At 37.4% G+C, this 17898-nt stretch overlaps 1 protein-coding gene across 1 annotated transcript in view; it reads right to left on the bottom strand.

Moving 5' to 3' along the window:
- Positions 1-17898, bottom strand: part of METTL24 (methyltransferase like 24) — a 175440-nt gene that overhangs the window by 112779 nt on the left and 44763 nt on the right. Inside the window, exons 2-3 of the mRNA XM_072643044.1 lie at positions 15236-15331; positions 2978-3117 (exon numbers count right to left, since the gene is read on the bottom strand). Of these exons, the coding sequence (XP_072499145.1) occupies positions 2978-3117; positions 15236-15331 (236 nt within the window). The remainder of the gene's footprint in view (positions 1-2977; positions 3118-15235; positions 15332-17898) is intronic.

A 17898-nucleotide genomic window follows, 5' to 3' on the forward strand; every position in this document is an offset into this window, starting at 1 on the left:
CTAAGACAATCCCAAAAAACTCATGATGGAAAATACTATCCACATCTAGAGAAAGAATTATGGAGTTTGAATGCAGATCAAAGCATACTATTTCCTCTTTTTTGTTGTTTTTTGTTTTTTCTTTCTAGTGGTTTTTCCCTTTTGTTCTCATTCCTCTTTCACAACATGACTAATGTGGAAATATGTTTAATATGATTGTACATGTGCAGCCTGCATCAGATTATATTCCATCTTGGGGGGTGGGGGGAATTTAGAACTCAATCTTATTAAAAGTGAATGTTAAAAACTAAAAATAAATAAGTATTTTTAAATGCTACCCAACTCCAGAGAGAACTGATGAACTCTGAGTACAAATCAAAGTATAATTTTCTTGCTTTTTTTTTTGCAACATGGCTAATATTGAAATATATTTTGCATAATTTCACATGTACAATTGATACTATTTGTTTTCCTTCTCAGTGGGTGGAGTAGGAGGAAGAGAGGAAGAGAATTTGGAACTCAAAAATTTTTAAATGAATTCTAAAATAAATAAATAGATTTATTTTTTTAACATATAAAGAGGGGACGCAAATTGCTGTGAGTGAAGGGAGTACATATGCTGAGGAAATCATAAAACCCTGAAGTAAGCATGATTAAGCAGACTTTTGTATGCTAGCCAGGGAACCTAAATTGCTATGCCTCACTATTTATATATGGGAGAGAATATATTCTGGATTCTAAACAAGTATCCTAAAAAAAGAAACTCTTGGAGCTACAGTTCCCCTGTTAAGTTAAAAAAAATACCTGTGTGTGTTTATATACGTCTTGGTTTCTTGCTTTTAAAATGTTTTTTCATTCCAGAATCACAGAATCTCAGTTATAAGGAACTTCAGAGGTTAATCTAATCTGTACCCGGAAGGAAAATTCCTCCACCATATACCTGACATGTAGTCACCAAGCCTTCGTTTAGCAATATGGCATAGAAGAAAAGGTACTGAATCTGAAGTCAAATCTGGGTTCAAATCCTGACTTTGCTACTTACTTCTTGTTTGACTTTGGACCAATCAGTACACTTCTTACGTCTCAGTTGCAGGTCAAGGATTTAGAGCTGAAAGGAGCCTCAGAGGTCATCTAGTCCAGTCTTTTCATTATATAGATGAGAAGTCTGAGGCACAGAAAAATGAAGTGACAGCCCAGGTCACACAGTGAATTGTGGAGAGCTGATTGTTCAATATTTGATATGAGCATTTGTACCTTAGAAACTGGCAAATGATATAAATCAGCTTGATTTGTTTTACTGATTTTCTAGACTTAAGAAAGTACTGGAGAAAATGTTAATAATGGAGATTAAACTTAAAAAGTGTGTTTTATGTTCATTTCTTTTTCTCCTGGGGAGATGGCTATTAAACATTTGCTGGTACAAGTGTGAATTGAGAGAGCCTCTTGTATAAGATGCAAAGGTGGAAGAGATTTTAGAAATCATCTAATTCAACCTACCATTTTATAGACAAAGAGGGAATATGATTTGGGGCAAGTCACAGCTAGCTTTGTGACCCTGGGCAAGTCACTTAATCTTTTTCTGCCTCAGCTTCCTCAGCTATAAAGTGGGGATATTATCATCTACTTTTCAGGGTTATTTTGAGTATCAAATGAGAATATTTGCAAAGTGCTTAGCACAGTGCCTAGCACATAGTGGGCACTTAATAAATACCTGTTCAAATTTCAGAAAAACCTGGGAAGATTTACATGAACTGACACTGAGTGAAGTGAGCAGAACCAGGAGAACATTGTACACAGAAGAGCAACTATGATCAACTATGATTGACTTAACTATTCTTAGCAAAACAAAGATCCAAGATAATTCCAAAAGACTCATGATGAAAAATGCTATCCACATCCAGAGGAAGAAGTGATAGTCTGAAGACAGATTGAAGCATACTATTTTCACTTTTTTTTGTTTTTTTTCATGTTTTTTTCCCTTTTGTTCTGTTTCTTCTTTCACAACACAACTAATGTGGAAATGCATTTTACATGATTGCACAAGTATAACCTATGACAGATTTCTTGCCACCTTGAAAAGGGGTAGGGAAGGAAGGGAGGGAAAAAAATTTGGAACTCAAAATCTTTCCCAAAGTAATGTTGAAAATTGTCTTTATGTATAATAAGAAAAAATAAAATACTGTCAAATTTTTTAAAATGCTTATTAAATATAAGTCTAATCTAAATCTTAGAGAAATAAACATATTCATTTTATTTGAATAAAATTTATGTTTTCATTGGTGTAGAGTCCTCCCAATGAAGATATTCCCTCTGTTGATACAGATCAAAACAGATCTGTCTTAGGATCTACATCTTATATCTACTATGAAATTTATAATCTTACAGTTGCCTTAGACACTCAAAGATTAAGTGATATATATCTTTTTAAAAAATTAAAGGACATGAAATTTAATTTTTAAAAAATGTTTTCTCTATGTGACATTACTACCAAACAGAGACTATATGGTTTATTGCACAGACCATTTCCCCTAAAATATACAGAAATATCTTATTGCTTGACTATGAGCCCTGGAAGGCTTTTATGCAACCCTGGCCATCTCCTCTGTAGAAATGGTAATCACTGTGCCTGAGATGTCTCCTCACTCTGTGTTTTTCTCATTAGGCAGAATAACTTCTCTTTTTCATGTGGATGCTTAATTTTAATCCTAAATTCATGAGTTGCAATCATATCCTGTAACCTGCAACATAACCTGCAACAGGGAACCATATCCCTGTCGAATACCGAAGCTGTCAATTCACTTCCATAAAAGGAAGGGAAAGGCAAGCAAGTCTTGGAAAGAGAGAAATTAGTTGAAAACAAACTTCATGTGCCCTCCAGGTACAAGAAAATGACAGACAGATATGTCTCCAATGAGACAGGTAAAGAAACAATATTCTTTATAGCTTGACTACATGGGCCTTTGGATGGGTTTGGTTTTCCTTTTCCTGATATACTTACCCTAAAGAGTAAAGACGGCATCGCTTGTTTTGGATTTGATGAGCCAAGCTGAACCTCTCATCAAGACAGATGGACCAGGGCTTCTTTGTGCTTCCAGAATCACTCATCAGGCCACTTGGGACCAAATGGTTGCATGAAATCTGTGAAGGTCACATTTTTAAAAAGATGTTATAAGTCAAAACTGTATGTGTTTTTACTCATAGCCCCTAAAAGTTATGAGTATAATTATGTCCTTCCTTATTAAGGGAGATAACCATTCTTGGAAGATCTGAAATGGAAACAGGTAAAAGAGAGGGAGTATATTTTAAATGCTTAAAAAAAATATTAATTACAAAGAATAGAGGGAACCCCATAGGACTTTGTTCCTAGAAGTTTAGGTGGGGTTTGGGAAATGAAGGGAAGCTACTTGTTTTGTTTTGTTGCTTAGGTTTTTGGTAAGGAGTTGATAGAAGGAAAACATTTTTTTAAAATACTGTTAAGGGGAACATTTTCACAGTAATCTTGAGGAAGCTAAGTAGAATAGGATTTTAAACTTGGCAGAGGCCAGTTCATCAATTCAGTTCAACTCATCACAGCATTTATTGATCAGAATTGATGGTGTTAATATATACAATATTGATAAATGATTAGCATTTATTAAGCAACAGGCACTGTGTTAGGTGCTACAGGCACAGAGATCAAAACAAAGCAGTCCCTGCCCTCAAGGGGTTTATAGTCTACTGGCATGTAAATTCCTATCTTTACATATGAGACTGCAGAAAGCCAGAGAGGTTAAAGACATGGCCAGTGTCATGTAGGTAATAAGTGCCAACCTCAGAATTTGACCCAGGTCCCAGGTGCCAAATCCATTGCACTTGCCCCTATACCATTATCCCTGTCTCATAAGTGAAATAACTAAGGTTCAGGGAAATTAAGTGACTTTTCCAAAGTCACACAGTTTGCAAATGGTTTGTGGCTGTTCAGTCATTTTTGAATCACATCAGACTCTCTCTGACCCTGTTTTGGGTTTTCTTGGCAAAGATACTGGAGTGGTTTTCCATTTTCTTCTCCAGCTCATTTTGTAGATGAGGAAACTGAGGCAAACAGGGACAAGTGACTTGCCCAGGGTCACATAGCTAGTAAGTGTCTGAGGCCAGATTTGAACTCAGAAAGATGTCTTCCTGATTCCAGGACCAGCGATCTAAAGAATCCATGCATGCATTCTGCCCTTCAGTGTGGTTCTAGCCTCCATTCGCAAAGAGGGTAGCATGGTACAAATGAGAAAATTTTCTTCAAAAATAAAATTACTAAACTCCTCTGTAAAAAAAAAAATTAAGAGGGATGATTTATGGAACTTTCTGTTTTGCTGGACTAGGGAAACCTCCCATGGAGATGAACATATGCTCAGGTATCATTCTATGGGACATGTGTTCTACTCCTTTGCTAAAAGACATGCACCTTAAGCAATTCCTAATTGGTCACCAGCTGTGTCAAAGATTGACTAACCACAGAATCAGGAGAAGCTGCCTATTTGGTGGGCTACAAAAGGCACTAAGGAGAAATCTCTCTCTCTGTTTCTGTCTCTCTGTCTCTCTCACTCTCCCCTCTTCCTCCTCCTCCTCCTCTCCTTCCTTCTAGAACTTTTTCTCCCTTAGGATTTCCAGAAAACAGAGAGGGAGCTCTCCTCTCTTTTTCAGTCATCCCATAAGCACATATTCCATTAAAAAAAGGATCAAAGCATATGCCCGGTTCTGTGAGAGATACCCCAGTTCAATAGATAAAAAGGAACCTCAGATCATTAGGGCTTCAAAATAAAGACAAAGGAAAAAACCAAAGAAAATGTATATATATATATAAAAAAGTCGGCCTCTCTAATATCCGTTGTACCCTAAGCAAACATGCTATTCATTTGGGGACACTTTGAGTGCTTACATGGCTCATACAGCTGCAGCTATGAGAGCTAAAAGCAACATTTACTGTTGCCAAGATAGTGATCTTACCAAGCAGTGGTATGTTTTCCCATCCCTGCAAGAAGCACAGCAAAATGCTTCATTTTCTAAAGAAAATGTATGAACTTAAGGCAACTTCAGCTACTTTTCACAAGACAACAGAACATGTAAAATGAAAATTTTATTTTTATTGTTATCTTGTTTCTAAGTGCTTTTCAAAATACATAGTAATAGATAACCCTAGGCTTCTTTGAGAGACCTGAAAAATAGAAAAGGCACCTTGTGCTCAACTATCCTTGCACTGAATTGATTTTTCCAAAATTAAATAGAATCACAGTTAATTATGTTGGTCTCATCAGATAATATAGCCAGCTTCATTATTCTTCCTAATACTTGGTGGTTACCTGGCCAACCACTCTTGCCACATTATTTGTCAGGAAGTTCTAAGTACAGTTTTAAACTTGGGGCTTGGAGAAGGGGTCTGAGAAAAGGTTAAGGAGGAATCTAGTGGAAATATCATAACTCCAGAATCATCTATTGATTCTCTCCTCTTGTTCCCTGTTTTTTCAAAGTCTTTGTCTATGTTTTTCTGCTTTGCTGGAAACACAACCTGGAATAAATATTAAATTTTAAAAATAACCTTAGAAAACTATGTTGAACCTCCTTTCAAGAACTTTAAGCAGTAAGGACAGCAAGGTGGCACCGTGGATAAAACACCAGCCTTGGAGTCAGGGAGAGTTGAGTTCAAATTTGACCAAATTTGACTAGCTGTGTGACCCTGAATAAGTGATTGCCCTCCCTGCAAAAAAGGAACTTTTAAGTAGTACACAAAGTATTTAAGATATAAAAGAAAAAGCAATAGACTAGGGAGTCAGAAGGCTTAAATTCTAGTCCTGACTCTATAGCTTTGTGACCCTGAATAGCTCCCTTAATTCAATTTAACAAACATTTGTTAAATACCTACTAGATGGCAAAACATTGGGCTACCTCTCTAGGCCTCATTTTCCTATTTTCTGTAAATGGAGAGGGTTGGACAGCAGGATAGCTAAGATCCTTTCTGTATCTAATATTTCATGCATGTCTATAAAATTTTATTAGGTGGGAAACTCAAACTTTTAACCATGGCTGAGAATGACCAAAGCTGTCTTTTCACTTAAACGAAAATTATAATATACAAGGGGTTGGAAAATGCATTTTTTTTCCCATGCACATATTTCATCTAACCAACTACAGTTGTTGTCATTATTGGAAAGAAAATTCTTCCATTCCAATATCTTTTTATGTTCCTACCTTCTCTCAAAGGATCACAATAAAATGAAGAAATTTCTTGGTCTTGTGCTTTTTATTATCATATCTTTCAAAATCGTTAATATCAAAGACAACATGGGAACACTGGACAGTGTTCCCCAATTATAATTCTCTTCTTAAAAAATAAAGTTCAATATTGGCTGCTTTAGTTTTCTGGATAAGATTTATAGCCAAGGATCCACAAAATTCCTTGTAAATAAATAAGTGAAACTAGAATAACGTATTTATAATCCAACTCAGATAATCAGTTTCTGTTTTCTTTAATTTCCTCCTTGTAATTTAATCATAAAAAAGGATGGATAGGTTAAAAAAAAGGTATACTCTAGAAAATAAACTTATATGGACAAGCATAATTTTAGTGACTATTGTATCCCCCTTCATTTTTGTGTCCTGAAGCTAAGAAGAATAGGTAGAATGAGTACTTAAAAAATTATACCCATTAGGTATAAAATTCATTACAAACACCATCATTCTGCTTATGCAGCACCAGAGAGGTGTAAGGGAAATTTATGGTTTAAAGAATGTTTTATGTCAGTTTCATAGACATCTCACTTTATTCAGTAGACATAATCATAAAAAGTTCCACATATGTCAAATTTTGGGAAATCAAGTCAAATTTGAAAGGTAATCAGCTCAGCATTTAAAGCAAAATTTCCTAATTTAGGTTCCATGAATTTGTTTTTCTTAGTATTTAATAACATTTCAGTATAATTGGCTTGCTTTATAATTGTATATATTTTATTTTATAAGTATAAAAATATTATTCTGAGAAAAGATCTATACATTTTGTTAGACTGTCAAAGAAATCTATGACAAAAAAAGGTTAAGAAACTCTCATTTAAAGGACCTCTGTGATGGCAAATTGTTTAGTCTTTGGGAGGAGGGTAGGAACGAAGGGAAGAAAAAAATTTGGAACACAAAATCTTATGAAAAATGAATGATAAAAATTGTCTTTATGTGCAACTGGAAAAAAAAGATACTATTTTAAAAAAATACTATTGTGCTATAAGAAGTGATGAGCAGGATCCTTTCAGAAAAACCTGGGAAGTCTTAAATGAACTCATGCAAAGTGAAATGATTCTAACCAGGAGAACACTGCACACAAGAACAGAAATATTGTATGGATGTTCAACTGTGAAAGACTTAGATACTCTGATCAAGATCCCAAGAATCCATGATGAAAAGTGCCATCCATCTCCAGAAAGAGAACTAATGAGCTCTGAATGCAAAATTATAATATACTTTTAAAAATTCATTTTTTATTTTTTTCTTTTGTAACAATTTACATGGAAGTACATTTTGCATTATCTCACATGCATAATCAAAATCAAGTTGTTTGCCTTCTCATGGAGAGGAGATGAATTGGAGGGAGGGAGAAAATTTGGAACTCAATCTTTTTTTAAAAATTGCTATTTTTTCCATATGTAATTAGAAAATATTTAACCAAATAAAGATAATTTTAAAAGACTCTATAATTGATCCTCTATAATAGAAGACTAGCTTTCATAACATAAATCACTACTTCCTAACTGATACTTTTATAAGTTTATATTTTTATATATTGGATTTCCATATGATTTTGGTTATTTTTCTTATTTAACTTCTGAAGGCTAAGACTACAAAGCCTTCAACAACTTTTTATTTCTTTTCCCCCTTCCCTTTTAAAATGATTTCTGTTGCTTGGAATCGCAATGTTATCATAGCCAGACACTCCCCAAGGCATGTTTCCTAAAGGCATATGGCTTGGGAAGCTGCCATCAGAGGTTGAACAGGAAGGCTTATCTGAAAATAGCACAGTCCTTATCATGCTTCATGGTTTCATGTTTGCCAGCCTTCAATGTCTGACATTTCTCAGGACCTAGAAGACTCTTTCCCACTTGAAGAAAATACTGCTTTCATTAACATTGGTGCAATATTATGCTGGATTAACAAGCCAGGTTTTACCCAAAAACTCAGATGGACCTGCTGGTGTTTCATTAAAGTATAGGTAACAACATATGAAACATAAGGTCTTAACGTATAAGAGCAATCCTCCCTCTCTCTCCATAGCAAAATAATTAAGAAAAACATCACCATAAAATGACATGGGCAGGATTCATTTCAGCAGCATCAGAGAATTTATTATTGTGTTGTCCATTAGGATTCTCCACGGCTAACTGAGATAATTTTAAATAACAGGGAGTCACGTGTTACTGCAGGTTTGCATGCTGTCATTGTTAAAATAGGTTAGAAATGAGGTGTGCATGGTTTAAAAAAAAAAAAAAGCTTTGCCATCCAGCATGTAAGAGGAAAGTACTAGTTAGCAATATATTCTAGAATTTCAGAACCATAGAATGTGGGACCACAATTTATCTTATTTATTCTCATTTGAGGGAGGGGGGTACAGCCAGATGGCTAAGTTGTTAGAGCACTGCTCTGAAGTCAGTAAGATTCATTTTTCTGAGTTCAATGCAGTCTCAGATATGTATGAGCTGTGTGACCCTGGTCAAGTCACAATCCTATTTGCCTCAGTTTCCTCATCTGTAAAATGAGCTAGAAAAGTAAATGACAAAGCATTCCAGTATCTTTTCCAAGAAAACCTCAGAAGGGGTCATCAAGAGTCAGACATGACTTAAAATGATTCAACAACAACAGATCTCAATTAAATGCTGATTGCTCCACAATAATGCTTTATATCCTTCCCTGATGAATCTATCACTTTCTCCATTACTGATTGTTTTTAGTCTTCTTTCCTCAGATTCCCTCAGCGGAGGGACTCTACCTTCTACTTTACCAACTTTACCAACTGTCCTTCATGATCCCTACTCCGCATTAGACTGTCTCTTGCCTTGTGGCTTCCCACAAATGGTCCCACAGGCCCGGAATGTACTCTTTCCCTCACCTCTTCCTCTCAGAATCCTAAATTTCCTTCAGAGCTCAGCTCCTATGTTCCCTTTTCTCATGACCTAATTGTTCTTTCTTCCAATGTTCTTATTTGTGTTATTTATCCATAGTGTTATATCCTCTGTTGGAAAGTGCACATTTTGAAGGTATTTTGTACCCATTGGGCCTAGCCTCGTGCCTACTGTGTAGTAAGTACTTCACATTTATTTGTTTATTTGAATTGACCAGAGACTCAGGGAATTTGAGTTAATTATCTGTCCCAGGCAATCTCCCTTATTAATTTCTCTTGCTTTTGCCCTGGCACCTAAAAATTAAAGAAAGAGTAACCATTGGCTGTTGTAAATCAGTGCTGTTTGCAAAAGCCTCATTGAGTCTTGGGAGTCTAACCTAGTTTCTTTATAAGCAGGACACTAAAAAGCAGCCCTCTAGAAACTTACACTAATTCCAGCACCATTTGACTGTTATGTTTATGTTTGCTTCTGCTGGATCCCAAGGCATAAAATATTTGTATTATGGGGGCCATTCAGGAGATGATTTTAAGAGTTTTCTGGGTGGCAGAATGCAGGCACACTAATGGTAATTCCAAAATTAAAAACAGCTGACATACAACACTTCACAATCACCCTGCAAGATAAGTGGTATTGCCACCTTCACTTTCCAGATAGGGAAACTGAGGCAATAAGGTTGGCTATATGATTTGCAAAGGATTCTTGTGTAAGGTAGGATTAGTTCAACTCTATCCATTAGTCCACACTGCTTCTTCTGATAAGGTGTAGACAACAGAGATGGTTCCTATTAAATGAACTCTAGATTACTGTGGATATAGTCAACAATTATTATAAAACTATTGATTTAAAGGGCAGTTAGGCGATGAAGTGAATAGAGTGCCAGGCTTAGAATCAGAAAGACTCATCTTCATGAATTCAAAATCTACCTCAGATGTCTACTGACTGTATGACTCTGGGCAAGCCTATTTGTCTCAGTTTCCTCATCTGTAAAATGAGCTGGAGAAGGAAACGGCAAACCATTCCAGTATCTTTGCCAAGAAAACCCCATATGGGGTTGTGAAGAGTCAGACAAGACTGAAATGGCAACAACTGATTTTAAGTTATAGTTCTTAAGAACTATTCTTTTAAAAAAAAATTAATAAAGGTTTTTTAAAAACTACATTGGATTTGGAATCAGGAGACTGCATTCTGTGACTAAATTAGCTGTGGGACCTCATGCAACTCACTTAGCTCCTCTAGTTTTAGTTCCTTCATCAGCAAAATGAGGAGACTGGACTAAATAAAATATAAGGTTTCTTCGAATTCTACAGTTCTATGAATCTATGGTTTATTCCTTAGGCTGTTTATTTTTAAAATGTTTTTTTCTCTTGGGACATCACCCATAAGAAAGACCTGACAGGAGTTTGAAAGGATCATTTCATACTTCCAAGAGCTTCCTTATGGTTTTTTTTAAGCTACTTGAAGACATATACTTGGCGCGTTTATTTTATTTTATTTTTGTAGCAGAGCCTATGGTTTCCAGATCCAATTCATAACAGTTTCCATCTTCCCCTAGGGTGTTTCAAAGGCTTCACTAAGCTGAAGTGAAGAATTTAAGCTTTCTCATCCTTCATGTAAAATCAAGAGATAAAATGACAGCACCATGGAGAGATTAAACAATTCTAATTAAAATGCAGAAATAACTTTCAAGTCCAAGTATCCAACAAGTTGATTTGTGGCAAGCTAAGTTGAAAATCTGTAGAGGGATTAATTTATCATCCCATTACTCATAATTAAATGCCTAATTCAAGAAGCTTTTACTTCCTCTGTGAATGAAAAAAAGATTAAAGTTTTTATGATTTTCTGATTATCCTGTGAGAAGAGAAAAAGATACCACTTTCCTCCAAGCTAGTTCACTGGGTCTTCTAAAACAGCGCTGTCAAACTCAGAAACAAGGGCCACTAAACTATACATACAGATCCCTGCTTGTACATTTTGACTTAGAAAACCACTTTATCAAGGAGCGTTATTTACGTTTTATTGTATTTTCATTTATTTTAAAAAATATTTCCCAAATTACATTTTAATCTGCTTCCTCACACTCGAGAGGGTTGGTGAATTCATGGGGCCCCACAGGCTGTGTGCTTAAAAATGCTCTTCTTAAATTTTAGATTCTCCCTCCCAGTGGTAAATGGACTTCTTTGCTTCACTAATGCTGGAGCTGTGGAAGTGTAGACTGCTGTGCAAGGAGTGAGTTGGACCACAGAACTAGAAAAGACAACAAAGCCCATCTATCCCAGCTCCCTCAACTCAACGATCAGTCAAAAAACATTTAAGCTAATTATGTGCCAAGCACTGTGCTAGGCAATGGAAACAAAAAAAAAAAAAGGAAGGGGAAAAGGAGTTCCTGACCCCAGGGAGCTTACATTCTAATGGGGGACAAAAATATAAATGTACATAAAGAAAGGGGCAGCTAGGTGGCACAGTGGCCAGAGCACTGGGTTTGGAATCAGAAAGATTCATCTTCGCAAGTTCAAATCCAGCCTCAGACACTTACTAACTGAGAAAGTTACTTAATTCTGTTTGCCTCAGTTTTCTCGTCTATAAAATAAGCTGCAGATGGAAATGACAAACCACTCTAGTATCTTTGTCAAGAAAACAACATAACATATGAAGCAAATATAATACAAAGTAACTTTAAGAGGAGAAAGCACTAGGAGAAAACTCCAGGGACTAGGAAGGGCCTCCTATAAAAGGTGATTTTTGAGCTCAGTTTTGAAGGGATCCAGGGATTATAAAACACAGGTGAGGAGGGATGGCATTTCAGGCTCTGGACAGCTAGTGCTAAGACAGGGACATGAGGGATGAAGTATCGTGCATGAGAAGCAGCATGTAAGGCAGTATATAGCTGGATTGTTGACAGTGTGTGGAGGAGAGAAATATGAGTTCTAAATATCAGAGGAGTTTATATTTGCTCCTGGAGCTTAGAGAAAGCCATGGGAATTTATTGAGGAGGGAATTTTCATGATCACTTTAGGAAAATCACTTTGGAGACCATGGAGAATGGATTAGAGCAGAGAGAGCTTATGGCAGAGAGATTAATTAAGGAAGCTATTGCAATAATCTGGGAGAAAGGTGATAAGGGCCTCAATTACGGTGATGGTATGTGAATAAAGAAATGGAGATGTATAGAATAGATGTGGTTGCTCCTTGTTCTTCATTCTAGAAGAGGACCATGACTTCAGGATATGCGTTAGATTTAAGTGAGGGAGGGTTGTGCAAAGTCACCAGCCTCATTTTCTCCTCTGGAGTCATCTGAGTCTGGCAACAAGATATAGATCAGAATGACTGAAGATGGCCATGAATGCATGGCAGATCTTGGCCTTTTTAAGCTAAAATCTTTCTGAGTTCTCACTTTGACTGAGGCAACATTCATTCTGTAATTAAGGCTAGGTAAGAAATGAACCAAGGAATGGCCCCTTTTACCTAGGAAAAAAATTAATCTGGGAGAGGAAGACCCTCAGGGTGTCTGGCCAAAATAGAAACATTACCTTCTATATTCACTCTGAGCCATTAAACCATGACCATGAAGCGGGGCTTGCACAGGTACCTATTGTTCAATCAATGAGAGTCAGAGTGAATTGGGTTTAAGGAGCCATCTTTAAGAAAGAAATCTAGCCCATAAACTTGAGGATAGCTTGCCATCAAAATTTACATTCCTTTGGCAGAGCACCCACAGTAATGATCTGCTATGCTATATACCACATGATATGCTATGGACAGAGGGAGAGGAAGGTGATGTGGTAGAACAGAGATGCCAAACAACACCAGAAGTCAACATGTGACCCACAGACCTCCTGAGAGTGGCCTGAATCAGGCTAAATGTAATTGGGAAATATTTAACAAAATAAGTAAACATTCAATAAAGACATAGATAGTTTCAATTGCGGTTTTCTAAGTCATTATGAGACCCATAAGCATCCTTGCAATCAATTTAGTGACCCCATTTCTATTTGAGTTTGATACCACTGTTGTAGAGAAATCAACAACGAGATCTGGCAGTTGATTGAATATGTGGAGTGATTGAGAATTGGAGAGTAACATTGAGGTTTTGAGTCTAGGTTAATGTAAAGATGGTGGTACCATTACCTGTATTAGGGAAATTCGAAAGCCATGTAAGCTTGGAGAGAGGGGTGAATGAATGCCTTGTGACCTAGACAAACTGAGTTTGAGATGCCAATGAGATATCCAGTTCCAAATGTTCAACAGGCAATTGGTGGTGGTGGACTGGAGCTCAGGAGAAAGACAAGAGCCATATGTGAAGATATGGAAATTATGTACATAGAGATGATAATTGAACCCCGTAAAGCAGTTGAGGTTATCAAGTATGAGAGAAGAGGGCCACTCCTATTTTATAGATAAGGAAACTGAGATACAGGAAGGTTGTGCCCAAAGTCACAGGTAGCACTCAACAAAGGTGAGATTTCAATCTGGGTGTTTTGACTCTAGAACTGGTGTTCTTTCCATTGTACCATGCACAAGTTAAGTCACTAAATAATGGATCTCCAAAGCCCAGGCCTGAATTAGAAATATAGTTATATTTGTTGTGATAACCATTCCTAGATTATTGGTAGTTAGCTCATCAGTTTTTAACCCAGCAGAAGCTCTCCACTCACTGGTTAGATTTCTCCTGGGTTTTTATTTCACTTATATCTCTTGGGGTCGAGCAGCTCTGAAAATGGAAACTCCTGATTGACCTGTCAAGAATTATCAACTATCTAAAATTGATACTCCGTACTCCCCCATTAGGTCAGCGACCCTACTAGAGGAGTTGTGCAAAAACTGCCAGAGCTTGTTAAGTCATTGCATAAAGCCCCATTCTCTCAAATGATTTAAAATGTGAGAGCTTGAGCAAGTATGTGGCTTCATTTTCTGTTCATTATTATAACTGTAGGTCCCAGCTAACACACTTAATTCTGCCAAGAAAGCCTGTGGAAGAGATGTTAAGAGTGGAGAGATTCCTCCAAATGTAGACTTAAATCTACAAGGTCTCTTTTCTTTGTCCCTTCACCTGATTAGTCATGCCTTCAGATCTCTAAATATCAAATGTTTTTCAATGCGACTTTTCAAAGTTTTTCATTAAATGCTAAAGGATGCCATTTCTTGAAGGATCATAGATTTAAGACTAGAAGGGACCTCAGGGGTTATGTAGTTGAACTCTCTTACTTCACAAATGAGAAAACAGACTGCAAGAGATGAAGTTACTTGCCCAAGGTCACAGAGATTAGTGTTAAAACCTGGGATTCATATTCAAGTCCTTTGACTCCAAATTCAGGAAAATATTCCAGATAGCTAGTTGGCACAGTGAATGAAGCACCGGGACTGGAGTTGGGAAGACCTGAGTTCAAATGTGACCTCCGACACTTCTATCTGTGTGACCCCCGACACTTCTATCTGTGTGACCCTGGGCTTAATCCATTAGCTTCAGTTTCCTCATCTGTAGAATGGGGGTGATGATAATAAAAGTGCTTACTTTGCAGGGTTGTTGTGAGGGTTAAATGAGAGGATTGTAAACTGCTTAGGGCAATGACTGGCACATAGTAAAGGCTATATAAATGTTAGCTTTTATTAAATAGAAGGCCTATTATCTACCTCTCCTGGAAATGCTAGATGTAAGCAGCCCAGCCCCAGAAATCAAATCCAAATCTCTACCAGATTTGTTCTTAGCTCTCAGGAGTCACTGATTATCACAAAAAATATAATTATATTTCTAACTCAGGCCTGGGCTTTGGAGATCCATTATTTAGTGACTTAACTTGTGCATAATACAATGGAAAAAACACTAGCTGTAGAGGCAAAATACCCAGATTGAAATTTCACCTCTGATGATTGCTACCTGTGACTTTGGGCACAACCTTCATGTGTCTCAATTTCCTTATCTGTAAAATCTCTTCCCTATGTATACTCTCATACTTGATAACCTCAGCTACTTTATGGGGTTCCATTATTGTCTCTATGTCTCACATTCTCACCTACAACTCCATCTTCTTCCCTCCTTTCCCCCAGAAATCCTCCCTGAAGAGAAATGACAATCATATTTTTCATATCTATTTAACATTAGCTTAGATGTGTATAAAAGCATAAAATCCAACCTGGGTAGTGCCAATATATTTCAGGAATCTCATGGCTTCTTCATTCAGGGACTGAGATGGACTTGCCCAAGGCTGGAGATCAATATGCCAACGGAACTATAAGAGAGAAAAGTCAGTCAATCAGCTAGCAAGCATGGATGAAGAGCTTTTTATGGGTCAGGTGCTGGGCTAAAGGAAATAAAGGCAACTACTTGTCCCTGCTTTGAGAAAGCATACACTGTAATGGAGGAGGTAATAAGTAAATATCAAGGTACACAGAAGATATCTAGAGTATACAAAAGTCAAAGAGGAAGGAATTCTCAGTGGAAAGCACCAAGAAAGGTCATAGGATGAATTGGAGCAGGGAGATGGAGAAACTGGAGAATGGAAACCAGCGAGAAGGATATTTTGGCAGTCCAGGAAAGAGGTATCTGAATCCTGAAGTAGGGTTGTGACTAAATGAATAGAGAGATGATGAGGGCATGCACCAGAGTGATGGCAGCATCAGAGGACAGAAGGGGAAATAATTGAGAGATGTTGCGAAGGTGGAATTGATGGACCTTTGCAACAGGTTGGTTATGGGGGGGGGGGGGTGAGAGATAGTGAGGAGTCAAAGGCAACAACTATATTGTGAGCCTGAAAAACTGGGAGGATGGTGTTATCCTTCACAATAACAGGTAATTTAGGTTAGGGAGCAGGGAAGCAAGGAGGTTTAGGGTGAAACATAATGAGTTCCCTTTTGGACATATTGAGTTTAAGATGTAGTTAAAAGATCACTGATGGCTTTAGAGAGAACATAAGGCAGATTGCAAACAGAAAAGATATTTGGGGTATCTATGGTTTGGGAGGATGACGATAAAAAGCATTAGGTTTGGTGTTGATATTGTTCTGTTATGGCCAAATCTTCATGACGCCTTTTGGGATTTTCTTGGCAAAGATACTGGAATGGTTTGCCATTTCCTCCTCCAGCTCCTTTTACAGATGAGTAAACTGAGGCAGACTTAAGGGACTTGCCCAAGGTCACTCAACTAGTGTCTGAAACCCGATTTGAGTCTTCCTGATTCCAAGCCTATAGCTCTATCCACTGTGTCAACTAGCTGCCCCCAAAAAACATTAGGTAGAATGATGCAAATCAGCTTCTAACACTTAGAAAACAAGCAGATGCATGCATATAACCAACTCAACAAGTTTCTGTGGCTTTCTTTTCCTTAAATCCTTGGCTGCCACAGAGAACCAGGACCTGAGAGCTGAGTTGCCATGCTGTCCATGTGAACACCAAGCCCCAGAGCAGTCTGAAATGGAATGCACTTCTAATCAAAGGCAAATTCTACTCAACCCCATCAAAATCTCTCTTATCTCTCACTGTGTATTACAAAAAAGGCACTCCACAATGCTGGCAGAAAGAAATCCTTTATCTCCATGGGTATCTGAAGCTAAGCTTCAGAAATCAGGGGCATCCAACGGGGCAGTTGCACATTTCCCATCCATCATTATATACTCTGGATTTTTATCTTCATAAGAGAGAAGATGCACCTCAGTGGACAGCTCCATTTCCCTCCCTATCTGGCTTAGGCTTTACCTACCACCAGATGTTCATAATTTCTGAAAGGCTGTTAGTTCTCCACATGACTTTCCTCTTTCAGGAAAAAGATAAAAATTGAAGACACAGCGATTGGAATGGAAAAGCTGAAGCTGTTATTCTTCTAAAACAATACACTCCCAGTCCTCTTCCCATCAAGTAAATAAATGAGGAATTGTCGTGAATGAATGTCGCAAAATTAAAATGAGTAAGTATGCTGAAAGGAAAAATATGAGAAGATACCTCCCTCAGCTCCCTTATAGAGATGGGGTGGGGGTGAATCTACAAATGTTATGAATTGCAAACATGTTTTCAGATTATTTGATAAACTTATTGGTTTTGCTGACTTTTCTACTCTTTTGAAAATGTTTATAATAGGAGATGGTTCTCTGGGGTGGGGGAGATATAGGAGAAAACAGGCAAGATAAAAATAAAGGATAGGAATAAAAAAATTTTAGAGATAAAATACAAAGGAAGAAAACTGGCATTAGCATATTAAAAAAGGTGAACCAGTTTTTATATTATTGCTTGACTTTGAAATTCCAAGGCCTAGCACAGTACTCTACAACACTGAGGTGCTTAATAAATACCTGTCTATTGCTTAAACCAACAAGAGCTCCTTTTCTGGGTGCACAAGAAGGAACTGGAAACAGCCCACCCCTCAGGAATGCTTCTAATAAAAAGTAACATTACTTATGAATGTAGATGAGGAATCCTCACCCACTAGACCTCATATCTTTTCCTGGAAGATTTCCAAGACTGTTGCTACCCCAGACTTGAAAGTTTCCCACTCTGTGATTTGCTAATTCCTGCAGCTAAGTGGTACAGTGGATAGAGTGCCCAGCCTGGAGTCAGGAAGACTCATCTTCCTGAGTTCAAATGTGGCCTCAGGTACTTGCTAGTTGCGTGACCCTGGGCAAGTCATTTAACCCTGTTGGTCTCGGTTTTTTGTCTGTAAAATGAGTCGGAGAAGGAAATGGCAGACCACTTCAGTATCTTTGCCAAGAAAACCCCAAAATAGGTCATAAAGAGTCAGACACAATGAAAAAATGACTCAACAAGTGGAGGATTAGAGTAGAGGTGATTTAATGTAAAAGCCAAAGAG

The sequence above is a fragment of the Notamacropus eugenii genome, chromosome 2 (genome assembly GCF_028372415.1).
Source record: "Notamacropus eugenii isolate mMacEug1 chromosome 2, mMacEug1.pri_v2, whole genome shotgun sequence".
Taxonomy (NCBI): domain Eukaryota; kingdom Metazoa; phylum Chordata; class Mammalia; order Diprotodontia; family Macropodidae; genus Notamacropus; species Notamacropus eugenii.